General features: G+C 35.5%; 5 protein-coding genes and 2 non-coding genes across 9 annotated transcripts in view; 2 read left to right on the top strand and 5 right to left on the bottom strand.

Annotated features, from left to right (window-relative positions):
- Nucleotides 1-41: 41 nt before the first annotated feature.
- LOC100182648 (sodium- and chloride-dependent taurine transporter-like) lies at nucleotides 42-7,439 on the bottom strand. The gene is made up of 12 exons (XM_009860632.3): nucleotides 7,267-7,439; nucleotides 6,572-6,703; nucleotides 5,781-6,000; nucleotides 5,365-5,497; nucleotides 4,085-4,219; nucleotides 3,745-3,848; nucleotides 3,298-3,391; nucleotides 2,377-2,520; nucleotides 2,165-2,302; nucleotides 1,394-1,600; nucleotides 932-1,102; nucleotides 42-551 (listed from the first exon to the last, which is right to left on the bottom strand). The coding sequence occupies exons 1-12, from the start codon at nucleotides 7,400-7,402 to the stop codon at nucleotides 423-425; spliced, it is 1,743 nt and encodes a 580-aa protein (XP_009858934.2). The 5' UTR covers nucleotides 7,403-7,439; the 3' UTR covers nucleotides 42-422.
- Nucleotides 7,440-9,537: 2,098 nt separating this feature from the next.
- On the bottom strand, nucleotides 9,538-9,627 carry trnay-gua. Its single transcript is given in 2 exon segments — nucleotides 9,538-9,573; nucleotides 9,591-9,627. It is a non-coding gene; the product is annotated as a tRNA-Tyr (tRNA).
- Nucleotides 9,628-9,722: 95 nt separating this feature from the next.
- Nucleotides 9,723-9,812, bottom strand: trnay-gua. The gene is given in 2 exon segments: nucleotides 9,723-9,758; nucleotides 9,776-9,812. It is a non-coding gene; the product is annotated as a tRNA-Tyr (tRNA).
- A 157-nt stretch (nucleotides 9,813-9,969) lies between these two features.
- LOC100186591 (golgin-45) lies at nucleotides 9,970-13,842 on the top strand. The gene is made up of 8 exons (XM_002126361.4): nucleotides 9,970-10,194; nucleotides 10,276-10,398; nucleotides 10,724-10,956; nucleotides 11,331-11,432; nucleotides 11,893-12,030; nucleotides 12,352-12,440; nucleotides 12,872-13,094; nucleotides 13,391-13,842. Exons 1-8 carry the CDS (start codon nucleotides 10,131-10,133, stop codon nucleotides 13,565-13,567), a joined length of 1,149 nt encoding a protein of 382 aa, XP_002126397.1. The 5' UTR covers nucleotides 9,970-10,130; the 3' UTR covers nucleotides 13,568-13,842.
- Nucleotides 13,843-14,118: 276 nt separating this feature from the next.
- Nucleotides 14,119-17,102, bottom strand: LOC100184214 (F-box/SPRY domain-containing protein 1). Its single transcript, XM_002125766.4, has 4 exons — nucleotides 16,867-17,102; nucleotides 16,416-16,580; nucleotides 15,914-16,184; nucleotides 14,119-15,310 (listed from the first exon to the last, which is right to left on the bottom strand). Exons 1-4 carry the CDS (start codon nucleotides 17,031-17,033, stop codon nucleotides 15,125-15,127), a joined length of 789 nt encoding a protein of 262 aa, XP_002125802.1. The 5' UTR covers nucleotides 17,034-17,102; the 3' UTR covers nucleotides 14,119-15,124.
- A 732-nt stretch (nucleotides 17,103-17,834) lies between these two features.
- Nucleotides 17,835-21,427, bottom strand: LOC100185019 (solute carrier family 35 member B1). Of its 2 annotated transcripts, none has more exons than XM_002125735.5 (8): nucleotides 21,074-21,427; nucleotides 20,253-20,344; nucleotides 19,980-20,110; nucleotides 19,525-19,719; nucleotides 19,073-19,199; nucleotides 18,811-18,935; nucleotides 18,548-18,683; nucleotides 17,835-18,288 (listed from the first exon to the last, which is right to left on the bottom strand). In XM_002125735.5, the coding sequence occupies exons 1-8, from the start codon at nucleotides 21,292-21,294 to the stop codon at nucleotides 18,221-18,223; spliced, it is 1,095 nt and encodes a 364-aa protein (XP_002125771.1). In that variant the 5' UTR covers nucleotides 21,295-21,427; the 3' UTR covers nucleotides 17,835-18,220. The 2 variants fall into 2 exon arrangements, with proteins under 2 accessions (XP_002125771.1, XP_009858933.1); XM_009860631.3 differs by lacking the exon at nucleotides 21,074-21,427 and adding an exon at nucleotides 20,456-20,614.
- Nucleotides 21,428-22,979: 1,552 nt separating this feature from the next.
- Nucleotides 22,980-27,992, top strand: part of LOC100176370 (sodium- and chloride-dependent transporter XTRP3-like) — a 7,056-nt gene continuing 2,043 nt past the window's right edge. The window contains exons 1-10 of one of the 2 annotated variants that reach the window (XM_009860630.3): nucleotides 22,982-23,333; nucleotides 23,715-23,872; nucleotides 24,282-24,504; nucleotides 24,964-25,081; nucleotides 25,278-25,362; nucleotides 25,619-25,860; nucleotides 26,087-26,243; nucleotides 26,437-26,647; nucleotides 26,915-27,059; nucleotides 27,525-27,992. In XM_009860630.3, coding sequence (XP_009858932.1) covers nucleotides 23,090-23,333; nucleotides 23,715-23,872; nucleotides 24,282-24,504; nucleotides 24,964-25,081; nucleotides 25,278-25,362; nucleotides 25,619-25,860; nucleotides 26,087-26,243; nucleotides 26,437-26,647; nucleotides 26,915-27,059; nucleotides 27,525-27,822 — 1,881 coding nt within the window. In that variant the 5' untranslated portion in view covers nucleotides 22,982-23,089 and the 3' untranslated portion in view covers nucleotides 27,823-27,992. Of the gene's footprint in view, nucleotides 23,334-23,714; nucleotides 23,873-24,281; nucleotides 24,505-24,963; nucleotides 25,082-25,277; nucleotides 25,363-25,618; nucleotides 25,861-26,086; nucleotides 26,244-26,436; nucleotides 26,648-26,914; nucleotides 27,060-27,524 lie in introns of both variants that reach the window. The other variant, XM_002126214.5, reaches the window with a different exon arrangement.

The following is a 27,992-nucleotide window of genomic DNA, read 5'->3' as shown; positions in this document are numbered from 1 at the left end:
TGAAAATTTAAAAGACATATTGATTTAAAATAAATTAATTTCTGCAACTTAATAAAAAAAAACTTGTAACTACATGAACTACTCAGAAAGTGCATACAAAGCTGTAAAATAATACTCATGAACTACTCAGAAAGTGCATACAAAGCTGTAAATTTTTATACTTGATTAACTTTAAAATCAATTATCATACTGTTGGGTAAGATGAGATACTGTTAACAACCCCAAAAAATCTTATATACCCTAAACGCATTTTACAACGTTATTTAAAAGTCACGTGGTTGTGGTAATGCTGTAAATATGTCCCATCTTACCCAACCCTTCTGTATATATGTATATAATCTAAGTATTTAGTAAACATTTTTTGTAGTGTATATATATATATATATATATATATGAAGTAAAATTTTGTTGAATGGTTGACACTAAATGAGTTCCTTTAACTCATTCATTGTCACATTTACACCAGGCTTGTGGGTTTTATTTTCTCTTGTCAATTTAGCAGTCAAGTTTTCACTAACGTATTCTGGTAGGTGACAGGCCCTTTTCAATCTCTGAAATGTAAAAACAACATCACATAATTTGTGTCAGGTTTAGTTAATGCGGCTGTTTCTAACCCAGAAGATAGGGGTTCAAGACTCGTTGCTGCTATTAATTCATTTTTACCACCAAAAAGATTTCCAATATTATAACAATTGTCGTTTTCTCACCATGTGAGGGTATATCAGGTTACATTAATTCATATATTAGAACTTATCAATATAAAGAGTGTGATTGCTAATTGTGCTAAATCTAATAAAAAGTAACTCACAGTGTATTAAAAATACTTATATTATATAATCAGAAAAAATGTGAATGAAGAATGCAAGTCAGCTTTATGGAATAACAAAGAAAAGTTATAGAAAAAAAGATTATGCAACTGTCACATGCGTACCGATTGTAAAGTTCCAGTAGCTGTAACTAGATCATATATTGCAATTGTTGGCACCCAAATAATGGACGAGCATGTTATAGATATTCCAAGGTATTGTGCCCATGGTGGGTACACATACTCTTTGTTGTATGTTGCAGGTTGGTAGAAGTACAGGGTGCAAATAACCATCACCTAAAGTTAAGTATATATTTTGTATATATTTAAAACAGGACGGGAGTAATTCATTATGGGAGTTTTGGTCTCAACGACCATGATGGTTAGAAGGGCATTTTCAAATCAAGAACCCCTGCAACCTATATATATATTCATACAAACTCCATGTCTGTGCAGTAGGTCACAAAAATATATAGTTGGTTAGGTTAAGATGGTCAATATTTCGTTCTCTTTTATTGTTCACTTTTTGGTTGTAAAAAAGAAGTATTTACAGAAATGTAGCTTATAATGAATAAAGAATTTGCTTACTGTAAGAGAGGCGGGGGTGACATATCTCCAAAAATACTTAAAATAAAGCAGAGCTCTCGGCCCTCGATTAAGCATCTTTCCCAAACAAGCCAAATATGCATCTCTGCCTATCCACCCTCCAGCCAGGGCTTCGAATACACATAACGTTGTTGTCGACCACCCGGCTGCAGCAAAATTGTCTATCAAATTAAACACGTAGATTCCACCCTGTTTCAATTTTTTTAAATTTGTTAAATTCATAATTTTCTTATCAGACCCTGTCGAGAAACGATATAATATGTTATCAGACACCTTTTTTAATGTTGTTATATAAATAAGTTCACCCTCTATAACTTTATGTAGTATTAATTCAATGCCATCAAAAGCAGCGGACAATATTATGCAGTTGACATTTAGGGTTCTACATTTAAAGGCTTTATATAAATGTTTCCAAAAGGTTTTACTTTAAGTTGGTAATCTATTTATGTAAATGTCACTTTAATGCAATCTGTGTTATTTATGTTTTAAACAAAGGTGTTTAAAGAATATCTATTTTGCCATTTTCTTATTTTTGTACATTAAATTTGATCTATAGTAGTGTGATCCAGAAGACAAATACAACTTCTGGTATAATATTAAAATAATGTATGCAAAAAGTCTTTACCATTGCACAGGTTTTACTTGGTGATTTATTTTTGTTATTCTAAACCTTTGTTAACTGATAAGACAAAACAAAGTTATAATAAATATTATCTTATGGCTAATGAAATATGATTAAGACACCAAACTTACTTCAGTAGTCATTGTGATTCCAATCACACACATGATAAATGATGCAGATGCAATGAACAATTCTTTTCCAAATCGAAAGGATTTAACACGAGGAAAGAAGTCCATTACACCGGTTGTCCAACTCTCCAAATACACGAACTGTTAAAATTTAACCATTGCAGAAATAAACAAATTCATATTATTTTATGAAACATAATACACCAACATCTTACCTGACCATCAAAACCCAGCAAAATTAGGGTGAGGAAAAATAACACACACCAAAACTGTGGGATAGGTAATAGTGACAATGCATGTGGATAAACCAAGAACACCAGACCAGGCCCAGATTCGGCAACTGCTTCCACAGTGGTGTTCTAGTAAATATAAAGTTTATATTAAATCACTGTTTTGTAACATAAATATTTATATATATTTGGTTGGGGTAAAATAGTTGCATTTTATATCCTTTTTTGCCAATTTGGAAATAAATAAAAAAGTCCTATAACCGTTTGCTCATATTTCTAAAAAGGATCGTTGTTAATTGTTGATATCAGTATTGGAAACATATTATGTGCTGGTGGTACCTATTTTTTGCCCACACTACTGTATTTAATGTTAAGTATAAAAAAGCTCTTGTTACAAATTTTTATTTTGTAACCTTGTCTGGCTCGCTGCAAAGTGGTTAGCGCGACTGTCTGTAACCCAAAGAGAATGAGTTCGCTGCTGCTACCATTGTTAGGTATGTGTCTTTAGGCAATACACTTAACAACAATTGCTCTAACACAGTGGTCACTAATGGTTTGTCCAAATTATCAGCCATACACGAAAAAAATCCAAATAAATATTCACTCACAAAGTAACATACAAACATGGTAACTCGTAAGCCGGCAAAAGGTGTAGGAATACCTGTGTTATAACGACTGTCGTTCTCCGGCTGCGCGTGAATAAAGTAAGTAACATTCATTCATTACATTCAACCAACCTAATAAAGGTGACCGGAAGAGAAGAAAATAACCAGTTGTATGAAGGATTGTATTAAACATATAGTAGCCAGGCAACATGTATGTTATTAAGTTTTCAGAAGAAAAATGTCATCTTTTAACCACCAAGTTAATAGTATTAAATATTGCAAATTGTTGTACTCAATATACCTGAGCTTTAGCCATAAAACCAAGAACAGAAAACACAGCAAAACCGCTCAAAAAGCTTGCCCCGCTGTTTACGACCAACAATAGTAGAGAGTCCCTGTCGTTTAACACAGCAATGCATATTGATTAACATGAGGTTCATATTTAAATTAGCATGTAAAATATTTGATCAAAACTTAATGCACAAAACATGGGTATTAATTTAGAACAGGATACTTAACGATCATTATTCCAACATCAGTGTTTGATTGTTTAAGTTAACATTTATACATAAAAATTACCTGCGCATAAGTGGACACAAAGTGAGTGAAGTCATTAAAAAAGGCATCCATTTAATAAAAGGGCATCCATGTATTAACACGAATTGCCCTGACTTATTAGGATGATTAAGAAACTATAATAATGTGAATAAACCTGGGCATGTAAAGTGTTGTATATTATTCTACTTACCGCAGGCAGTTATGTTTAATCTTGTTATAACTTCCGAGACATACGAGTGCACCAAAGCAAATGCCGTAGGAGTAGATGACCTGGGATGCTGCAGCCATCCAAACCTTACATACAATACAACAATTAATGGTATCAGCCTGAACAGTATCTTAAATTTAAGATTTTTTTTCTTGTTTTTGGTTGTTTTAGATGGAAAGAACTTTCAGTGTGAACAGTCATGGGTGTGTTCAATTTTACATATGTGCTATTTATGTTATTGCTGTTTTACATGTGTACTGTAATGTTATAACTGAGCAATGCTAAATGTACGCAATGGTAAGTCTTTAATTTAAAAGCTTACCTTTATGTTTGCTAACTCGGACATTTCGGGTCGAAGGTAGTAGGTTATTCCATTAGCTGCACCGTCCAATGTGGCGCCGCGTACTATCATTATGATTATCATTATAATTGGTGCTGTTGCCGTGAAATATACAATCTGTTTGGAAAATATACTTAATCAATATTTTTTTATTTAAATTGATAATATAGTAGGGTGAGGTGAGGTTGCAAACTTGAGTTAAGCACATGTTTTCCAATATCTTAAAAATCGAAACATATGACCGCTTTTAAGTGATACCCTGAATTTGTATTATTATACCTATATTAATTCAAAACACTTTAAAAAAATATATTGACACAAAAAAACTATTTAGTGATTCGTATACAGGTGTGGTAAGAAGAAGCAGTTTAAAATCCTTGTTAATTTCATTAAATAATGATTTTTTTTATTCTGCTACAGTTTAAACGGACCGGTTGGTGTACACCCGGCACAAGTGGAATCTAAAGCATGGGAGATCTTTGCTGGATTTGGCTTTTTTTCATCTGCATGTGGGGAACAACTCTTTACCTGGCTAAGCAATGGAAACTCTACGGAAAACCCGAATCTTAAGATGGATTTTAACTTCAAAACTATATGAAAAACTGTCAGAAAATTAATTATTTTTTTAGTAAAAAAAATATATCAGGTTTAAACATTTTTTGCCTTGCATTATGGCCTATGCAATGCATTTTTAAATGTTACCTACACTATGTTATTGTATGAAGAATTGGTATTGCTCGAAAACAACAGGTTTTTAGAACATCATTTTTTGTTGTTGTTTTTTAAATAAAACATCATTTGAAAAATGTTGTATCCTACATATGCTTTTCATAACAGAAAGTTTTATATTAAAGTTAATATTTTTGCCACAAATTGGGTATTTTTACACTTTTGGCACAAATCATTTTCTATACATTATCCTGTTGTTATATTAGTCTATTAAATTGAATACATTCCTCAGGTATAAGTATAACTTGTTCATTTAAAAGCACCGCTTTTAAACTTTGGCAATAAACTTCTACAGAACTACAAGGTGGGGTAAGATGGGACAAACAACTGAAAGACTTAACTTGGAGTTAACCAAAATTAAAACTAATTTTTTAATACAAAATCAAACTGTTTAAAATATTTTAGCTTTTTTTTATACATGTAGTATTTATGGTATAGCTCAATAGTTTTAGAAATTCAACAGTTAAACCGTTACTTTTTTCCAAGGCTCGACATATTTGCTGTCTTTTCGATAACTATTTTACGCATTTTACCTTTGCGGTCCATCGTACTCCTTTCCAAATGCAGAAATAACACAAAATCCAAACTACAGCCAAGCAAAGGTATAAACGCCACTGTACACTACCCACTTCATCTATACCCGAAGATTTGTGTAAGATGCTCCTTCTGCAACAGAACAAATATATAATAGTGCGGGGAAAGATGGCACAACTTTTCATTCCAGTTCCCAGTTCTTTTTTTGTAGTAAACAAAGAACATTTAACGAATTATAAAACTCGGAACTCTCTAAGACCGTTTTTTATATTTTTTTCTGAGGAAAACGACTTCGTTTATCTTTTTCGATCAAAGATTCGAATAAAACGGCGAATGCAAGTTTAACGACAACAGTTTGTACGCCTAATCTATCTTGCAGCACACTCTAAAATTAAGTCGTAAACACAGTACTTACTCCCAAAACTCTGTAACTGAAGATGTGGCATTTTCATTCAAGGTCACGTTCGTAACATTCAAAATAGAAAAGCAATCTGGCGAATTGTATTCGTTGTTGCAATGCGTCCATTCCAGCTGTGAGTGAAAACTCGCTACAAGATATCGTAATGCCCATGCCAGTATCACCGGGTAGTATATGTTGCAATACAGCAGAATTACTCCGCTAGCGAGACCAACACCTGTATGTTAACCATTAAAGACCTTATCGTCTACATTCAGTGAAGCGCCAGGCTGCAACATGTAGTGATGACTATATGCGGCATAGCCTACACTATATATATATATTGTGTTAGGACAATGAGGTAACTCCAACATATCCTCAACCTTGGATCCCATGCCTTGTCACACTGCAGGACCTTACCCACGTAGGATATAATACAATTATATATATTACAATTATAATACCATTATATAATGACCACCCATAGTGTAGTGTTTTGGTTTAATGCTGACGCCATCAAGTGATTGAAAATAGTTAATGTGCAACACTGATCGCCTCGTGTATGATTTATGACAATAGATAAGGTTTCTAAAAATACTGTATAACGAAATAGGTGTGTTAAATAAGAATAAAATATTTGTATCTTATTCATCGGCTGTGATGATACTAAGCGTATTATAATTAGAATACTACAGATATGAATAAAGAACTACCTTTAATCGTCTTGCCCAAAGACAAGCACCGAATCTAAAATGGCCCGGTTATGAAACGAGCGCTAAATAAGAAACCACATAACTGTGTCATCTTACCTCTCAAAAGTGGAAACATGTTCCAAGCCTTGAATTGACCTATTCTTGTAATTTGACCAATAGAAGTCTCCAGAAAAACCATAGGTAAGGCGACGATGGCCACGAATATAAAGTATGCTATCAAAAACGCCCCTGCGTTAAAATGCTCGGTTAATTGTCATTATGTATCCTATGTCGCGCGTTGTGTAACTATAATGACTTGATAAAGATATTTTACGTCACATGTAACTTTTATCTATCGGGTGTTTAGAAGCGTATTATGTATATAAGCGTATAGCAGTGTTGTATATCCAAGTTGCAAGACACAGGAATACGGTATACAGCGAGACTGAACGTAATAAAATATAGTACTATGGGGGAAGATGGGACACTTTTAGCTAATAATATTCAAATATTCTATTCGTGTTTTAAACAGTTAACAACGGTTCCTGGGAGTCGAGAGGATACGGTTTTATAATATTTTGAAAGTTCTTTGTTTACTACCAAACGGGACGAGAAAATAGAATTAAAAGGTGTCCTATCTTCCCCCACCCTACTATATAGTTATATACGCGCAAAACTAAGCAAAGTAACTCTTTAAAAATAATATTTTAGTTGTAAAACCCGAACCGCGATAAAATTAAGCATTTTTATCATGAGTATAAACGACATTAAAATCAGCGAAAATTTGATAATAAATAGGATTCAAAACTTACCACCCCCGTTTTCGTAGCAGAGATATGGAAACCTCCATAAATTTCCCAAACCCACCAAGGCTCCACCAGCGCTAAATAAAAAGTCAAACCCTTTTTTAAACGTATCCCTAGTATCGATCTTAATTTGATCAGACATTACTCAACTTCTTAGGGTAGGTATCGTTCTGTGGAGGTTATCTGTGTTTTATGCATAAATTTAGTTATATAGGCTACAGCTTATCCAAATTTAACTTTACGCCTAAAGAAAGAAAAACAAAGAAATCGCATTTCGTTATTATACCATAAATAAGTGCAGTCGTTGTATATAAAATGCTTTAACTGTTTATGTGTTCAGGAGGCACGTCGTGCTTTCCGGAAAGGAGGAAATAACATGCAACTCAAGCCATCCTTCACGCAGAATATCTTTCCTGTTCTGATCGTGTAATTAAAACTTGGTGTTGTGACACCATACAATCCAGTATAATATTACATGCTAATTAAAGTCGACCACTACGACTCGGCACCCCCAAAGTTAGTATAGACCGTTGGTCAGACCTAAAGAAAAACGGTGTTTATATTTATGAATCTTCGCTACCGTAATCGAAGGGACAAATAAAAGTTATTGTTATTATATTACATTGTTATATAGCCTTCTATTCAGCCAGACGATGTGGTATGTAAGTCGCATATGTTTGTACGCTTTATAATATGCGTCAAACCCTTATTGACTTTCGTTGCAACCAAATAAACATTGCTTTCTTTAAAGATTTTATAATTAATTCCAACATATATAGTGGAGATATTTCTTGCGTAATATTCCCAATCTACGAACTATACAGAGTTAATACGACGCAATATTATTTATACTTTGTTTTAGTTGCCTCACAAGCTGGTGGTTCATTTGTGTTGTGTTAAACCGGAAACACACTATCGCAGTTTGTTAAACGCATATAGAAAGTGCAGCTGTAACGCCTTTTGAGATATCGCACTTTAAGCTATGTTTTTACTAGTACAAATTAACCATGGTATTTATATACTCCATTTGAATAAGGTAATCATCTGGGCTGTGGCCGGGCTCTTTAACATCTTACCGCATTCTGTTTGAATAGGGTTTGCCGATACGAGTACATCGAATAAGTAGTCGTGCCCACTGCTGCAAGCTGTATACCGTCAAATACGAATCAACAAATCCGTTGTAATCAGATACTTTTTGAGTCATATCAACACAGACTTAACACGGGCCGACGAGTCGTCCTTATAATCTTGTCTAGAGTCCCGAGCGACACCTAGTGACGGCAACTTACTTTAACCGCTCGAGCTGCCTCAATCAATCCAACTTCTTTAATATAGCAGCGCACGGTTTAACAGTTGCTTAATTTGACCCAAGTTAACACTTTGGCGACAAAGCTGACGGGTTTAAACTTTATTTACGGCAGTGCGACGGACGAACTATGCAGTGTATAAACGTTTATCTCGTATCTTTCCTACGATACACGAGACCTTTAATTAAGGCGTGCTTCCTTATCTTATGAGACTCATACTATGGGAGTCGTTGACTGTTCTCATGAAAACATGTACCCGCATGGTCCAGAATAATGAGATTCCGTCTAATGGCTGATAGGTTCAAATAGCTTTTGTAAACACAAAACGACAGACCGATGCCACGTATAGTTTGATTGTTGGTACAATTCACCATTTAGCATATCATCAAAACGAAGAAAGACCAAACTTACGCAACTACCATGTAGTAGGACTTCAAGGTCAAATTAGACCATAGCCGGCTCCTATGGGCCCTTGTCTGGTCGGTATGTAAGCTTTTGCCTGATATATGTTGACTGTAAATATTAATATAAAACAAAAATATCGTAGATGTAACTACGTGTCATACCAATATACCACACTATTTAGTAACAAACATTTTGCTCGGACAAAGTCCATAATATAATATACATTACCTTCTGCGCAACATTTTAATAACATTCATATAACACAACTGTGGGAAAGAGAAAAGTTTTTGTTGTCCATTGTATTTAATGTAGTAAACGTGTAGATTATCTCGCGGCTTACCCAAATTTAGGTGCAAGTTATGGCATGAATTATACCAGCAGATAGACGTATTGGGATAAATAAACTTAAAACCCGTCTTTCGAGTCGGATTCGAACCATCAGAGACCTATGGATTTCTGATAATTCACCAACTACAGTCCACCGCATACAACGACGTACCTGTCATGTGTTAATTAATTATTATGATAAAATTGCAATTTAAATTGCGGTCCAACATGCAAAACGTCCTTCGAGCCGGATTCGAACCAGCGACCTATGGATTTCTGATGGTTAACCAACTACAGTCCACCGCTCTACCAACTGAGCTATCGAAGGGATGATACCACTGATACACAATGACGTACTTGTCATGTGTCAATCAAATGTTAAGTGGAAATTGGAGTTTAAATTATGGTCCAACGTGCAAAACTTCCTTCGAGCCGGATTCGAACCAGCGACCTATGGATTTCTGATGGATAACCAACTACAGTCCACCGCTCTACCAACTGAGCTATCGAAGGGATGTGTTGGTAATAGTTAACTAAACCTTTTATCAACCATAGACTTCCAGCGATTGTCACAACAAAATGCACTTGCTGCTCTGGAGTGCTTAAAGTGCTCTAGTTAAAAGAAACAAGTTTCCTTTCTCTGGTACAAATTTCCGTTTTTCTTTTTCCGTGACGTCACATTAGCACAAATCAGCTGATGGCGGTGCGGCCGTGTAGTAATTGACGTATTTGGTGTGTCGTGTTTTTTTCTGTACAGATTAGTTGCTTGTTAAAAAGCCAGATATATAGATTTAATACAGTATAAATTGTATGTTTTGAATTCGGGGCAGAATGGCAACGATATCGGCTTCTCCTATTTTGTCCTTGAAGCCACCGCATTTACAAATTGACAGAGGTAAATGGTTTGTTTATAAATAGTTATATAGCGTAAATGTATGAAAATGGTTTTGAAATTGGAAAAAATATTATCTAACAGATCCGTCATGGAAAAATACACCAAGAGAAGTTGGAGATGGAATGGAATCTGATGTATCTCTTTCTACACTGGCACCACCAACAATAACAACAACCACCCCAAACCTTACAAAGACACCGGAAAGTAAGCATTTTGGACATGCCTGAAATTAAATGACCAATGTAAAAACAGCATTGATGATAGTTTAAGGGCACTAGTAAAGAATCTTCGGGTACATAGCAGAATAGGCTGGTCGCTGGTGGAAAGTGTTAGTGGTTGGTGGTTAGAGGGTTAGGTGTTGATGGTTAGTGGTTATAGGGGTTAGTGGTTAGGGGTTAGTGGTTAGCAAATAAGGTGGGGGAAGACTTTTCACTAGCACCGTTTGAGCTAGTAGAGAATTCATGTTATATGTGAAAACATACTATAATTCATTTTTGATGATTACATTGATTTTACACTTAACTTTCAGAGCAAACTTTTGAAACATCTGAAATATACTCAGTCAGTCAATCACCATGTTCCTCGCCAAGGTGTGTACACCGCGAAGTTACACGGACACTCCCAGATGTTTCAGCCGGCCCAGTTTCAAAATTAAACTTCTCCTTTAAAGAACCGGACATACAAATACAAAGAAAAACTTCAGAAAAATTTCTTATAGAAGAAAAATCAGCTTTAAAAGACCATTTACAAATACAGATTCAGGTATTTCAACTATTCCTATACATTTTGTTATGTAAGTAAACTTCGCATTCTGTATTGTGTTTATAAAGATAATTATAAGTATGAGATATTTATGTCAGGCGCCGTTGCGTAGTGGTTAGCGCGCCTGCCTGTAACCATTAGGTAATGAGTCCTTGGGCAAGACACTTAACGGCAATTGCTCCAACCCAGTGGTCACTAATGGGTTGTCTAAATTATCAACCATACATAAAAAAATTAAAAAATACAAAAAAATAATCACCCACACAGTAACATATACATGGTAACTCGTAAGCTGGCACAATCATGTTAACAATCCTGGTATAAACATTTGAATTTTTTTCATAAAATTGTGATTTTTTTTTCTATTTGTTCAGGTAAACCAAGAACTAAAGCGGTTGCTTGTAGCGTCTGTTGGAGATGAATTGGGTTATCATTATGAAAGGTTGGCAACGGAAAAAGCTCAACTTCAAATAGAGGTTAGATATCAACTCATTTAGCTGGATACAAGCTTTTGTACTGTATCAAACTAGACTGAAGATATGTGTGGTGTTGGCTGATCATCAAATGTTATATTCTTTATAATAGTAGATGTGTGACTCCCTATAAAGCAGCACAGGATAACTGAATACTGAATGGTAAAAAAAAAAATAGTACTGCATGCTTGTTTGGTATGTTAGTTTTTCTGTGACACTCATAATTTTCAACAAGTATGTTGACTATTTAAATGAAGAAACGAATGAACGTTACTTACTTTATTATCGTGTGGCCTGAAACGACAGTCTTATAGCACGGATGTTCTGTTTCATGCACCCTGTGTCAGCTTCTGAGTTACCACGTATGTTACTTTGTGGGTATTTTTTTTTGTTTTTTATGTGTGGCCGATAATTTGGAAAATCCAAGTTATCAGTCACATTTGGATAAATCTATTCTACACAGCTAGACCAAATGACAGAGATAGCTCAAAAGAAAAGTGAAGAGATTGAGAGATTAGAAATATCATGTGATGTTTGGAGAAGCAAGTTTCTTGCAAGTAGAATGCAATCTGATGATGCTAATGCCTGGAGACGTCATCATGTATGTGATTTGTTTTTTCGTTGTTTCTTGTATTTAAAGTTAGTTCTAGTAAGTGCTGGTTTTTGTTTTAAAGGGGCATACCAACGAAAATATTCTCATGTATTTTTCAGAGGCTGTTTTTTTTTAAACCTTGGTAGTACCTTTGGATCACATTTGAGCATATTCATATACAAATTTTATTATTCATATACAATTTTTTATTTTTTCTTGGTATGCCTCTTTAAAGTATATATCCACTTGTTATGGAATGAAAACTTTGTGACCAACAACAGATGCTTTACTGTAGGCTATAAACCAAATGTAGTAATGTTGTTTTTACAGGAAAGATATGAAAGAGAACTCGGGAATGCAGTCCGTGGGCTGCTTCGAGAACACTGGGAGAGAACAGAGCATTTAAATGAGTTGCACAGGTAATGCATTGCTGTGTCATGTGTTAACTAATAATAAGTATTTGAGACAATATTTTAACTTGTCCGGCGCCGTGGCATAGTGGTTAGCGTGCCTGCCTCTAACCCAGAGGTAATGGGTTAAAGGTTCGTCGCTGCTACCATTGTGGGCGTATGTGTCTTTGGGCAAGACACTTAACGGCAGTTGCTCCAACCCAGTGGTCATTAATGGGTTGTCCAAATTATTAGCCATATACATAAAAAAATGTTATTAGCCATATTACATAAAAAATCCCCCCAAAAGAATAGTCACTTACAAAGTAACAAACATGGTAACTCGTAAGCTGGCACGAGGTGTATGAACACCCGTGTTGTAACGACTGTCGTTTTCCGGCCACACGAGGATAAAGTAAGTTACTTACAAGTTATATACATACATACAACTTATTTTACAGGACCCTTACCAATCTTAACAATTCACTGACCACTGATAATGATGAGTGTTATACAGTTAATATAGAAGGGTCCAGTTCTGTTGGTGAAAACTGTCGAAGCCTTGCCAATTGTTTGTCTGATAAACTGATCGGTACAAGTAATGTACCTTTACCAAGGAAACCTGCAGTTTCTGTGCACTGTGATATACCTGCTGCAACTCCTGCTGAAAAATATGTGTTACAGGTCGGTATAAGTTAATAAATTGAATGAATGTAACTCTACCACATATAGGAGACCACTGGGTTGGAGCTATTACCGTTATACAGTAAGCACAGGCACTGCCACAATGCTAGAAGCATCAAACCTTATGGGTTACCCTTAACCTCTGGTCTAAGGGCTGACGTACAACATATAATTGAACAGTATAATAAAAAGATTAGCAGCTAGATTACCAAAGCATTGTTTTATGAGAAAAAAATTCTTTGTAAGACTTAGCTTTATTTTATTTGACAAATAATTTTTAACATTTTCATAATTAGCTACTCAATGAAAACCAACATACATTGTCTAACGTACGGCATCGACCTGATATGTTTGTGCCATCTTGTGAGCAACGAAAATCCGGGACAATTGATCGCTTTCACTCTCAAACACAACATGAAAACATTACACTTAACTGCTGTGTAAATTGCAAAGGAGAAATCCATGTCATATAATATGCCTTAATGTTCTATCTAATGTATTCACTGTATTTATATACTTCATTTAAAAGTAACTTTAATTTAAAAAATAAATGAAATTTATTTAAAAACTGAAGAAGCCAAGTTGTGCTTTAAGTTCTTAAAAAAGTGAAACAATCAAAATCAAGTAGATTTTTATTTACCTGTTATGTTGTTTTGTGAAGCAAAAACCTTACATTACAATTACCAATATTGCTTATACATTATGTGTTTGCAGATTTATTTGTTTAATAAATACACACTCCATAGCAGCTGGGATTCTATATTCATTAACAAATGTGTGTCCATTTTTTTCTTAACCAAGCTACTAAATAAAGAATTTTATTGATTTTTTAAGCTTTGCCAATTTAAGCTGGTAGGATTACAGTAATTGGGGAGGATGCCTGGCAGTAAAATCACATGATTTTGAGTGTACAGCAATATGTGTCCACTGTCCAATTCTTAAGACATCTGTATGTATGTTCCCACAGCTAGTAAACCATTCTGTGAATACACATTATGAATTATGTGTACCATACACAAGAAACTGCTGGCTTGCATGTTTTATTAATAAGATACTCTTTCAAAGTGCAGAGACCTTAACTTTGTTCTGAATAACTTGGAATTGAACTTTAAAGCGGGAAAACAAACTTTAAAGACTCTGCACCAATTTTACCAGTTTTAAGCTTGGTCAAACAACAAAAGGTAGAAGTGAATTGGAAAACATGGCAGCAAGTTCACATTATTTTGCACAGTGACTGGAATGTGTGACCATTCATTATAGAAATTTTCTGTTTACTTGAAGTCAAACACTAATTTGCAAGAAACGCACACAACATGGGTATTTAAGTGACAGTCCTTGTGCTGTCACAGTATGGTCAATTTAACTGTGCTCATTTATTTCAGCATACACCTTGCTTACAAAAAGCAGGCTCAACGAAAAAATAAGCTATCAAAAATAAAATTTGAAAAGAAGATCCACTTACGCTAGTGCACATAATTTGAACAGTAGAACATGATAACAGACATGGCAATGTGAAATTCGCATGTTTAAAACGGCAACTAATAGAACTGGACATGTGAATGCTCAATTCATTGGAAAAATAACTAAGCGTTTATGTATGCTTGATTGCGGGAATTTCAAAATCAACTGCTGAATTGACTGACTGTGTGGTGTTGCAAGAAACATGATAACAGGTAACTAACTTCAGCAAGAGGAAGGCTGGTGGTGACATAACAAACTAAGCCATGGTATTTATCAATTATTCAGTAATTCTTCAATGGTGTTACCTCCGCCACATTCACCAAGCTCACTACGTAAACCAATAGCGATTTTCGTTGCACGGGTATTTGTTCAAAATTTGGCCACCTTGTAGTTGACCAAGAAACATCTCAACAGCCACATATTCAACATTACAAAATAAAGGTGGGTTGCATATCCAGGTTGTTACAGGTACAGTTTACAAGCAGCAGAGGAAATTTGGGAACCAGTTTCGCCGGAGGCACAGTCCTGATGTGACCGATTGCTTTTCCTAAGTAGAATAATATGACTGGTCATCCATCAGTGGGGTTTCCTTTATAAACCATCGTGACTTCTGTATTTCCATACACTGCTGATATTGAGGGGTAAAGTCTGGTCTGTGGTAACCCACGAAAAGCGATGCCTAGGAATTCATAATCTCTTTCAAACGCAAGCGTATTGTCCTCCATATCCAAAACTACAGTTATTTTCTCACCAACCTGAGAATTAAACACAGTTAGTTAAACAAGTGGCCAGCACTAACAGTCTATATAAACCAACTTGTAAATCATGGTCTGGTATTTGAACATTTCCAATATACATTAACAGCACTAGTGATACTAATACATCCTAATTTTCATGATATATCCCTGCTTAGTATATATTTGTATTACAGGAAGTTGTAATAATGAAAAACCACATTGGTTCAGAGAGCTGGCACAAAAGCATAAATTAAGTAACATTCCCTTTGAAATGGTAATACACACCGTTCTACCCAGTCGAACCCTGGGTAATGTGATTAAGTGTTCTATAAAATATTCATGCAGTCAATACGATAAAATTTAAACACTTCACTGTGAATGGGAGCCAGCTGTCACACCCAACCTTTACAAATAAGTGGTCCGAAACAACAAACTAAACATAATCTCACAAATCACTAATGTAAGTTTAACAACATGGAACCTATAAAAGGGAGGTGTTTTGGTTGAAAGTCAACAGCTTAACGCCTTGAATAACTCCCCAGTAAAGGATAATTAAAGTCTACTACATAAGGTATATAAATAGCGAATATAAAAATATTTAAGGATTTATTTTTACAATACCTGGTATTTAGGAGGATTATTGCACTTTGGGTAGGTGTCTCTTCTTGAACCACCATGAAATAAATGATTATCGACTAAATTCCATGCCCAGCTTTGATCTGATGAGCCTAGAAGGGGTTTATAGCCTCCTACACGTAGGGGCGCTTCTTTAGTTGCCACGCCAACCATAGCTACAGTTCCCACTGGTCCCCGCCAACGAACATCCCAAGAATGTCGGCCAGATTCAAATCCAATCTTTCCACGAGCTGCATCTGTACATTGTGCTTCTGGTCTGTGGTTTATAATAAATAAAATAATACACACAAGCAACAATGTAGGTTTGTCAATAAAAAACACAATTTGCATTGGACATTAACAGTATTACGGGTTTAATTAATTAAATTTACCCTGTTTGATTTTCTGCATTGTCTAAAAGAGCATATCAACATTTTTCAAAATGTCACCTCACGAAATGTATATAGGCGAATTTTTGTGAATTTTTTTTTAAACTTTTTATTCTTACCTTCTGTGAAGTGTAAACCCATCTGGTTTAATGTAAATATTTCCTGAACAGTCATTCGCATTCCAGGAATGATGAAATGCTTTTAACTTTTCTTTATAAGTTGGGAGGGAAGATAATAAATCAGACTTTAATGCTTCTTCTGCAAGCTTTTGAACACATTGTAGCCTTAAAAGAAAACAGATAGTCATTCTATGTTAAAATTTAGACCACAGTTTCCTCAGTACCAACTGCATAATTCTGGACTTTTAAATAAAACTGGCAACATGTTTCTTGAATTCTTGGTATAATCAACCACAGAACATTGTCAAAGGCATATAAGCAGTATATTTGTATTGTTTAACCAAATCAGGACATACCAGCCTGATTGTGTAAACATAAACTGTTGTACTGATTCTGTTGGATGTATCTTTTCTTGTTCAAACCATAAAACTAATAAACTGCAACAAATTACCTCCAGACATCATTATTTCCATCATTCAAGTAGTGAAACCAGGATTTGCAAACTAGGGAACATGACTGCAGTTCCTCAAGGGACAAAAAGGAAAATATACGCTCCAGAACCAGGGTTGGCAGCTTATCCGCAGTTGGCTTCTTGTTGTTCACAGATGCAGAAGCCATGCTTGGCCAGTAGGTTTGTATCTATAAGTATTCTATTTTCTAAGGATTGCTTATAGGTAAGAATATATTGGAAACAAAACAGATAAGGCCAAACAGAACAAAAACTAACAATGAGAAATTTGCATTACGCAAAAAAGCACACTGCACATATTGTATGATGTGTGTTCGGCGTCTGGTGTACACAGACAAACTCAACAAACATAGTACAACTAGAAGTCTAGAACTAAACTTTTGATGAATTACGAGTTCAACACACAACCTATTTTAAAACTGTGACCACGGTTATTTAATATAGGTTAGAAACACTGATAAGCTTAAGAAAAGATAAATAAATACTTAAGAAAGATAAATAAATACGACCGCTATGGTAAACTGCAAACCGAAACCATTCACATTGATACCTGTGACCAATATTTAGGAGAAACTACCCGTGACGTCACAGACCTCGCGGTTTGTGGCCGCCAGACCATGAAGTTCCAACATAGAATTGTACATAACAGACTGTATGGCTATTGTGTGTGAATAAATAAATGTATGCCCATCCAACGCCGTTTTTTTACATACCAACTGGCATCGCCGATTCATTTAAAGTAGAGTTTTTCAGTTTACCCAAATGATTAAAAGTGCTACTTTTCTTAGTATTTTTACGAACTCTGGTTCTCTATATTAAAAATCAGAGTCCGTATATAAACAATAAATAAAAGATGTTTATATACGGACTCTGTTAAAAATGATGTGTAACTGCCTGTATTCAATAAACAAGGAAATACCAGCCAACAAACAGCTTTTTCAAACAATAGGTCGTAAGCATTTTAATTTTCGCTACTTTAATCAATGAGACAACAACAACAAGTTTTGTTGAACCACCAGTATCTAACCCAAAACTTGTACAAACTAATAAACACATACATATACTAAATAGCGCTATTTGTGTTTAATAAGCAATGTCTATGTTAACTGATTCAGTAACAAAATAAAACAATACTACAACGTATACTGATTCAATATCAAATCTGACAACAGGTTTGCTCACGTTGCCTTTTATTGAGTTAAGGCCATGAGTTGAAATAGAACATAATATTGCTGAAAGATAAAACAATAAATAAAATCTCTATTTGGTATGGCAATGGCTGAAAATTTTTCACTCAAGGTTGAGTTTTCAGCTGTTGTGCTGCAGGTGTTTCATGTCATTCTTTTTGGGAGATTTTTAATTTTGGTTTAAGCGATTTGCCATAAATTGAATCCAGCCCCAACCCTGTAAGATAAGGTTTGATTATACATCTTTAAAAATCCTTAAATTAAAAGTGTGTAAAATTATGATCTAGAATGTATAACACAATAAACAATCCAAGTAATATATAATTTATATTAGAATTGCAGAAAAACATAAACCTCTAAACGACCAAAATGCTCAGAAAAAATAACCCCATGTGTATAATCTCAAAGCATAGATATGGTTTTCAATAACATAGGCCTATATTACAAATAGTTTCAGCTACTAATTATAACAGTACCTGTGAATACAAGGGCAGTTGATAACCACTGCCTTGTGTTCATTGGATTTTGAAAAATCAAAACAGAGAATAAGATTGTGAAGAATTTTCTAGTAGTTGTTATAACTGAACAGGTCAATGGTCCAAAAGTTACCACCTGAAACAAAGTATAAGATATCTTCAGGAAAGAATAGTTAATCGCATTAAAATGTATATACTATCAATAACAGGAGACATGCAAGACAGTATAAATTAAAACTAAAACACAAAAACTTGTTACTTACTGTCAAAAATATAAAATGCTGACCAAGCGCTGACATGACACTGAACATGGCTAAATGTGTCACAACTTTCGGATGTTTCATAACAAATTGTACAAACTGAGAACCTTCTCCGGTTATGAGTAGTGCTATAACATAATTTAAAGTAAAAATTGATTGTATAATAATAAATAACATAAAATATTGAATTTAAAATACTAAATTAATGGTTAATACAGTAATGATGACCAGGGAATTTTTGCTTGTATTGAAATAGGTAACAAACCTGCTCCTAGGAGAAAGCATGACCACAAGTTTACGTTGTGCATCATGTAATGATGGTTCGTAAAATGGTGAGCTCTCATTCTTTCTTGTGTCACTCCAGTCAAACCATCAAGGGTTAAAGATACCAACTGTGTTTAAAAGAAATCATGTTATTTTAATACAAACAATTTATTTATCTGTTTTAACAAAGTAGTTCTTTTCTTAAAAATGTAAATATTGTAATTACATATTGTTTCATCTGCCGTATGATAAGACTGCTATTTCTTTATTTATATATTACATTATGGCTTATAGCAACAACAGCAAGGAGCAAAATATATTTATTTTGGCTTACTGTAAAACAGAAAACACAGTATAGTGGAGACACAGTAACATTTCGAAAACTAGGTCCAACTTCTATTACACAGATAAGTTAACTAGTAAAAATTAAAAAATAAAAACTGTCACATTTACCAGCAGAATTTCCCCAAAACCCAGTGAAACTAAACCAGCTGAGTCTCCAGTATCCTTGCCATCTTTGTACATAAAACCAGCAACACCCAACACAATCATTAACACACAGAAATACTTGGCTATTGGATATCTCTTGTGGGCAAGTAGTACACCAAGAATCATGACTGGAATAGGTTTACAAGCTTTGCCAAGAACCTGAAAATCAAAGTCAAAAATAATATATAATATTTTAGGGAATGGGTTGAGAATTGAGCAGTAGAAGTTAGTAAAATGACATATGGTAAACAACTTGTTTTTACACCAACATGTTTTAGCAAGTGGGTAATACTCCGTAAACAAATTTAAATAATTTACACATGTACATACTAGATAATTCATGTGGTCAATAGTATATCCACACCAAACAACAGTAATCTTATTAACAAAGGTTTAAGAATAATAATTTATAAGAATACCTGTTTAGGATAAGCAATGTATAATAAGGCATGGTTACTTGCAACCATAGCTCCCATGTAACAAAATGCACAAGCAGCATACAGTGGTTTCGGTGTCTTATCTTGTTCAGGTTTTGTCAAAAAGACGATCACTAAAAAAAATATTGGGTATTATAATTATAGGTAATAATAAAATTATATTAATAACACAGCACAAAAAAATGTTAAGTCAAAACAGTATAAGTATGTTAAACAATACACACATGTTACAGCTCACTACAGACTTGTTCTTACTTGCTTTGGCAAATATGGCATTAATAACACATTGAACGAAAACAAGAGCTTGGGAAAAAGTGAATCTTTCGCCATCATAATCACCTCTTGTTCTGTAACAGTAAATTGTTAGAACTTTTTAAAATGTAAACCTAAACTACAATTGAATTTCATATATTTGTTGTACACCAGACATATATATTTATAAACATATTAGAACTTACATTTTTTCTTGTGCAAATCCAAACAAGAGGTAACAAAAAAAAATACCAAAAAAACAAAACATAAGCTTTGATGTATTGGCTGAATGATCATGCATGATGATCAATTGTTATTTATTGTTACCCTAGTTATTCTCTACATAATAATACAATATTAATTACTGATTAGTAAAAATACCAGAGTTTAATTTGTTAAAACTTAGGCCCGTGCATGGCTGGCTATTTCCCTATTATATGTCAAATATACAGGAAACCTCCCCCATGTAAGGAAATCTACAAACAGGTTTTAAATTAAATTTTATTCCAATATAAAACACGCGTATCCTTGCAGTTATGTCTTATAATTTACTCATCTGCCTAACCTATAATACAACCACTTCATTTATCGATTTAGGCTTCGAAAACTAAAGTAGCGAGGTATCGGATGAATTTCGCGTGTGACACTAAAATACGATGTCAGTGCGCCGTCTGAATGGTGACGCAGCAATTCGTTTCTTGACGTGGCATTACCTCGTGAAACGTCTAAATTTAAATACCGCAAAATTTCGTTTTGTGTGTAGCCGCTGTAGCCAGTAATACGACGAATGATATTAATTCTAACTCCACACAGAGAATACTTACATTCCTTCTTGTATAAAACCGTAGACAAGATAGCAACAGAAAATCCCGAGCGAGTAAATAACCAAACTGACAAACTGTTGCTTTTCACCATGGGCGATTGACGTTTGACTAATACGTTCATCCCATGATTTTGATGTTTCATGTATTGCAGGTACAGTTTCTGTCATGTCAATAGTGATTTCCGAGTCCGAAAGCTTTGCTTTCTTAGCATTTAGACTCATACTCTTACGTTGACCTATATCTTTAAATCGAAACTGCCACCAGAGATTAAATAAAACCTACTCCACAAGTTACGATTTGTGTTGATGCTATCGCGAATTCTTTAACATGTCTGTAACCACGATTTATGTTCTACTAATAATTTCGCATTTCCATACATATAGTAAAAGAAAACCACAGTCTACACGTGGGACACATACGTATTATAATCGCCGGGGGCAGAAAAGTAAATACAAGTGGTATAACTTGCTCCACCGCAGTAACAAAAACCGCATGTCATATCCGAAATTTCCACAAAATTTGATTTAATCACTAAAACAAAGACAGTAACGTCCTGATTACAAAAATGTCAGAATGTCCTAATTTTAATGTTATGCCAACCCTATGCACAATATTTACAGTAAGCTAGAAAAGCAAACCACGAATTCTCACTTACGCCCGTTTGTTAACTTGTAGCCTGCTGTGTCGATCAATAAAACCGTGCTCACATAGTTCTCACCGTGCGTCACATCACATCAAAAACAAAGGGCTGGTTTAAAAGTTCGGTGAATGACTCGTGAAACCTAATAATGTTCCTAATGTTGCTTTTGATGTTAAATATATTTGAAACCTACAACAAATGTCATGTGTAAATAACATATACACGCAATAGTCTATTGTAATTGAAAATTGCGTGCTTGCAATTTACGAAATGTAAATTATTTTTCCGTTTATTTATGTTCGAATAATAACAAGCTTACATAAAAAGACAGCATACAGCAGATTTACCACTGTCCCGTTAAAGTTAAACCCTAGCACAGAAAGTTTGTTTATCACGCTTTTCTTCGGCATGTTGTGTATAGTTGCCGCTGGAACGAAGCCGACGGTCCCAGTCACTTGGGTTCGTGACGTCACAGTAGTGCCCTCTGATATTTCGACTGCGTGTGGTTTGTTTTGAGGGAACAGGCGAAGTGCTGTTTCGAGACGTCGTAAGAGGAGCGGTCGTAATTTAAGTAACAGTAAAAGGTCATCTTACTAAGGAAGTCCTTGCCTTGCTGGTACTGTGTATTACTGGGCCACCCATTTCAAAATGCATAAGGACCACGATATATTGTGTTATGCAGAAATTGGTAAAGCATTTGCAATCATCACAAATTACGTTTTATCGGCAAAGCAAAGGGTAATTTCAATCAAAATCAAAGTGTCAAAAATTGCTAAACCTGTCATTCGCTTTTAACAAGTCATACTTGGTTACGTAAACTGTGACAACACCTTGACACAATTAACGACGACACATTACTAATTATTCTGGCAAAAGCAAATATTGCGTAGAAATGAAGGTGCTTGAATAATGGTTATGCGTTGAACCTAAATAGGTTAGGCATAGTGACCAATCAACCGAGCACATCTTGTTAGCAAATATTCAAAACTTTGTTGGCTATAAATTAGCACGATGTATTTCAGCAATGAAATGTAACACGTGGGAACTCAGCGTGTTCGCGTGAATATTGCAAATGTGTTGTTTCAAATTGTTTAAATTAAGCAGGTAAAATATGAGTATTTAGGAATGTGTGGCCACAAATCAAGAGGTATGGTGCAAACCCCAGAACGCATGACCGCACAAAAATGCGAGATTGTTTTCCGACTTGTGAAAAGGCGGCGGTGCAATGGAGAAAAAGGCAACTGCCCTCATCAACACTGGTGTAGCAGACGGCACAATCTGACTCTGTCTCCGTTACAGAAGCGTAATAGGGTGCATTATTTTGCGGGAGAACTCTAATAGCTTTTGTAATCTTGTACAGTCCTTAGTTATTTACCATGGTAAAGCACGATTTGGAAGAGCAACGCTGCATGGTATCCAGCGATAAAGACAGCTCGGAATTACAAGTTCTAAACGACAAGGAAACTGGAGTGATTGAAAGCGGGTCGAAAGAAAGCTCCAAGGATAAGACTCGGCAGTCATGGAACAACAAGACTGAATACATTCTGACATCTCTTGGAAATGCTGTTGGACTTGGTAATATCTGGAGGTTTCCGTACAAGTGTCACAAACATGGCGGAGGTAGGTGACATAACATGGACTTTTATAGCTGTATTTCATCAACTTAATTACCGAGTTTCATTCCGGCTGTAAACGTAGCACACTCGTGACCTAGTAAATAATATATCATTCGACTGAATTGCTCATTCGCGCTACGAATGCTATAAAGTCCGAATTTTGATCCGATTGTTTCCTGAACCACCAAAACAGCGGTTATACCATTTTGTACGGTTATATAATTTTGTAAATATATTCTATGTTTACTATGAAAATATTCTTTGTTTACTATACTATAAAATGGAACGAAAAAAGAGAATAATAATAACATGACCCGTCTTACCCCACCGTAATATTATATTTGTTTAGTATATCGTTCGGTTTGTTAAAGCTTGCATATCCCAGGTGCTTTCCTGATTCCTTACGCCATAATGTTACTGGTGGTTGGTTATCCGCTTCTCTTAATGGAATACTCCATGGGCCAGCGGGCTAAGAAAGGAGCAATTGGCGTGTGGAGTAGGGTCAGTCCCTATACCACCGGTATAGGCATAGCATCACTTGTGGTAAGTTATATACTATATTAATAACATAACGTTATTCTCTTGGATATGCGCGTAGAGATGAATCTATTCCCTTGGTAAATTGCAAGAGCTGTACATCATTGTAGACTCAGAGAGAGTATGTGCCTACATCTTTAAAGGAAGCAGAGAGGAAATTTAAAACTGTGACTTGACACCGGTATCCTTCTATGATGTAACGGATTGCTACAAATAACGCGCATTGGTTTATGTAACGCTGTCACATTTAGTCAATACATTAAAACAAACCAGACCGTCCAAGACGTGTATGGAATATGTCATTCGCACTCGATTTTACATAAACAAGAAAAGTTTCGCTTTTTTATTAACTTAAGTTACATGTATGGTTCTGGGGGTTTTGACTATTCGCTTTACACATGTGTCTTTTACTCAGGTGTGTTTAGTTCTTGGTTTGTACTACAACGTCATACTCTCCTTGGCATTCTTCTATACAGCCAACTCGTTCCGTTTTCCACTTCCGTGGGAGTCGTGCCCGGTAACCTATTCCGGTATTAACATGACGGCTACGATTGTACAAGAATGCGCTGATTCATCTCCTACATCATATTTCTGGTTCCGAGAAACCCTGGATGTGCCAGTAACCATCGATCAAGGAGGTAAGAAATTGTTCATGTAACGTATATTTGGCGTTACGGCTGATGGATACACTGTATATTTTATTCCAGTCCGGGTACATTTCCCGTTGTACAGCAACGTGGTTTAAAATGTATAGGGTTTTGCCGTAACCAATACAATTCACTTTACAATAATCTCCCAGCCACTTACATTGTGCATGAGTGCTGGCAGATTTTACGTATACATAATTTACAAGGTATTATTCTAAAACGTGTATAATGAGTGCTTTTGTTGTACTATAATGGGTTACCAGTTAGTATAAGCATTCTCGACTGACCGGTTGTTTTTATAACCTGATTTTCGGCTGCGACCGGCCGAATTCTTCGTGTTCGAAACGCGAGACGGGTATTAGTATTTACCAATGTGAAACTGCTCTTGTTTCCTGTTGACCTACATTTAAACTGTATGATGGGGAGCTCTTAACGGGTAACTATTAACAGGGGAGCTGAACTGGTGGGTGGTTGCCGCTTCGTTCGTCGCGTGGTTCGCTCTGTTTATCGGACTTGTTAGAGGTACATCGTCCACCGGAAAGGTCATGTACTTTGCCGTCTTCTTTCCGTAAGTCAATCTGTGATACATCGATCAGGATAACTGCTTCTACTCTGACAGTCGGTTTCACTCAATAGCAGCTGTTAATTACCGCTCGTCAGCTGTCATAAAAACAGTCAAAACGCACACTAACGAGACCGATGACATGGCATTACCGTCCCATGTGCTATTCCAATATAATCAGTTTAATTCTATACGCTTTCAGGTACATCGTGTTGACAGCGTTCGCTATTCGAACAATTCTATTAGACGGGGCGGCGGCCGGTATAGCCTACCTCTTTAGACCAGACGTGAGTGATTATCCTTTTTTCCCACAACTACATGAAAAAAGTTCATATATAGTATGGTGGGTTAGGATGGGACATGTTTTCATTCTCTTTTTTTCGTCCCATTTGAAAGTAACCAATGATTTTTACAGATTTTTAAACCACATCCTCTCGTTGTAAACGGTTTAAAGACCGATCAAAAAATATGGATTTTAGGCCTAACAGTATCCCATCTTACCCCACATACAATCAGTTTTTACTAAAAATCGTCTCATCACAGATTGAAAAACTGAAGAACCCAGCAGCCTGGCTCGACGCTTTAACTCAGATCTTTTTTAGTATTGGTTTGGGCCAGGGGACCTACATCGCGTTTGCCAGTTACACCACAACTCACAACAACTGCATCTTTGATACCATCTTTGTAGCAACCGTAAATAGCTTTACGTCACTCTTCGTTGCACTCATTGTGTTTGGTGTCATGGGATTTAAAGCGGTCGCTAACTCAAAGCTTTGCCTCGCCAGGTTAATTGACAGAACACTTATAACATTTATTTGAATCAAGTAAAGTTTTCGTAATTTTATCCTAAATGCCAAACCTTTCAGTTTAAAATACCACCATTACTCTATCTACTGTTTATGGCATATGTTCCCAATTGCCATGGCTAATTTAGCACAGGAACAATTCTTTTAATGAAACATGTTCACAATTGAACTACCTACATTAAAAATGATGTTTTATTTCAATCAGAAACGAGGTGACACTGCAAAGGATGAATGCAACTTTAAATGGAACCCTGACAAACGATAACGTTAACATGACAACTCTAAACAGTGCCTTCAATGGGACTTTTGGAAACGGTACGGACCTTTTACAAGACTGCTCGCCCGCCAAAGAACTCGGCTCTGTAAGTTATATCAAAGCTGTAAATCTCTAATAAAAGCACTATTTGATTTCTTTATCGGCGTCGTGGCTGTAAATCAGCAATGTCATTTTACTATAGTATGCACTTTTGACATTGGTCAGGCATTCGGTGTAACACACTTTAAAGTATAAATTGCACCTTTTTACATTACACGCATAATTGAATGTGATTTTAGATCCCCGGCGGTACAGGTCTCGCCTTCATTTCGTTTTGCGACGCCATCTTGAAATTTCCGGGCTCAAACTTTTGGTCTGTCCTTTTCTTCTTTATGATCGTTAACATCGGGCTGGGAAGCGTGTTGGGAAACTTTACTGGGATTGTGTCTTTAATTCGAGATCTGGGATGCAAGATTTCAAAGGCTAAACTAGCATTATTGCTATGCATAGGTAATATCATTTACTTCACACATGTTAAATATAAAGTATTGTGGGGGGAGATGAAAAGGTGTCCCATCTCCCCCCATCCCACTATATGTATATACATTGGAATTACTGTTTGACTTGTTAGGTAAACATTTAATGTAATAAACATTTACAGCTTATATGCGTCACATTAGAATGACTGACGTTTTCATAAAAACTCCGTCTCTAATTTAACAGCTTTAGTTTAAATTAAAAAGAAATATTATGTATTTTTGCGTTTTTATTTTTCAGTTATGTTCATTATTGGTCTAACTTTGACAACCAAGAAAGGAATTTATCTGGTCGAAATATTTGATGACGTGTACGTGGGCACGGGACTTCTGTACATTGTTCTTTGTGAAACTTTCGCCGTTGCCTTTTTGTACGGTATTAAACGGTGGGTTTGTCTTACTTGTCCATAAGGTTTTAAGTATGTTTTCCCACTGGTTTTTATAAGCATGTTAGCTTTTATACAAAAGATTAAACACAACATTTCTTTAAAAAATAAATAATTATTTAATATTAAGCAAAGATTATAAAGTGACATTTTATAGCATATATACTAGGCTACCCGTTCTGTAAACACGTGCAGTGGCGCAGCCAAGGGGGTTTAGGATGTGGCGACCCTTCCTCCCCTTTTAAAATAAAAAAAAATTGTTTTAATATTTTATGATTAACCCCCTCCTCTATTTTTTTCTGGCTGCGGCACTGCACACGTGATATAGTTTTCTCTCAATCGAACATTTTCTGTTTATACCGGATGCACCAAATCTGTTCAAGTTATATTTAGTAAACTATTCGTTGTAATTTGATATAACTGTGAGATTTGTTAATACACTTAATACTTGGTTTATATTAACAGGTTGGGAAACGACATTCACTTTATGACCGGGCAGCGCCTGAACATTTACTGGAAGACATGTATGCAATTTCTCTGCCCTATTTTGTTGCTGGGTTGTTTCGGTACCATCGTTGTCTCCTATATCATTAAATCTCCAATATACCACGCGTGGGACGGGACCGGTATTGTCAAAATGACTTATCCAGCATGGGTGAGCGCCTTGGTCGCCATCTTGCTTGTTCTAACCACACTTAGTGTCCCGCTGGTGGCGCTGTTGCACAGGTTAAGGGTGTACGACTTCAGTAAATTTGCCGAATGAATCACCATCACCCCACATACAGTATGCAAACACGCAGTTGTCGCATTTGTAACGACAATCTCTTGTAAATGAGCGGAAGAAACATTTTTACTACAAACTTTTGTCGTTCTGTATTCAATTTTCTACACGAAAAACATAATTACACTATGTTTTAAGTTTCAATACGTTTA

Source organism: Ciona intestinalis, chromosome 7 (genome assembly GCF_000224145.3).
Source record: "Ciona intestinalis chromosome 7, KH, whole genome shotgun sequence".
Lineage (NCBI taxonomy): Eukaryota > Metazoa > Chordata > Ascidiacea > Phlebobranchia > Cionidae > Ciona > Ciona intestinalis.
This window is presented reverse-complemented; position numbering and strand designations above follow the sequence as displayed.

Bases quoted from the DNA above. Each gene is read 5' to 3' on its own strand.
- LOC100182648 (XM_009860632.3), bottom strand. From the start codon at position 7,402: ATGTCTGATCAAATTAAGATCGATACTAGGGATACGTTTAAAAAAGGG. The intron at 6,001-6,571 runs GTAAGATGACAC...GTTAACATACAG, and splicing joins CATGTTTCCACTTTTGAGAG to GTGTTGGTCTCGCTAGCGGA. The intron at 2,303-2,376 runs GTAAGATGTTGG...AAATTTTAACAG, and splicing joins TGCTGGGTTTTGATGGTCAG to TTCGTGTATTTGGAGAGTTG.
- LOC100186591 (XM_002126361.4), top strand. From the start codon at position 10,131: ATGGCAACGATATCGGCTTCTCCTATTTTGTCCTTGAAGCCACCGCAT. The intron at 10,195-10,275 runs GTAAATGGTTTG...ATTATCTAACAG, and splicing joins GCATTTACAAATTGACAGAG to ATCCGTCATGGAAAAATACA. The intron at 12,441-12,871 runs GTAATGCATTGC...CTTATTTTACAG, and splicing joins CATTTAAATGAGTTGCACAG to GACCCTTACCAATCTTAACA.
- LOC100185019 (XM_002125735.5), bottom strand. From the start codon at position 21,294: ATGAGTCTAAATGCTAAGAAAGCAAAGCTTTCGGACTCGGAAATCACT. The intron at 20,345-21,073 runs GTAAGTATTCTC...TTACTGTTACAG, and splicing joins GGTTTTATACAAGAAGGAAT to AACAAGAGGTGATTATGATG. The intron at 19,200-19,524 runs GTAAATGTGACA...TTTTAAACACAG, and splicing joins GTTTTGGGGAAATTCTGCTG to TTGGTATCTTTAACCCTTGA.
- LOC100184214 (XM_002125766.4), bottom strand. From the start codon at position 17,033: ATGGCTTCTGCATCTGTGAACAACAAGAAGCCAACTGCGGATAAGCTG. The intron at 16,581-16,866 runs GTAATTTGTTGC...TTTTCTTTTAAG, and splicing joins GGAAATAATGATGTCTGGAG to GCTACAATGTGTTCAAAAGC. The intron at 16,185-16,415 runs GTAAGAATAAAA...TATAAACCACAG, and splicing joins GGGTTTACACTTCACAGAAG to ACCAGAAGCACAATGTACAG.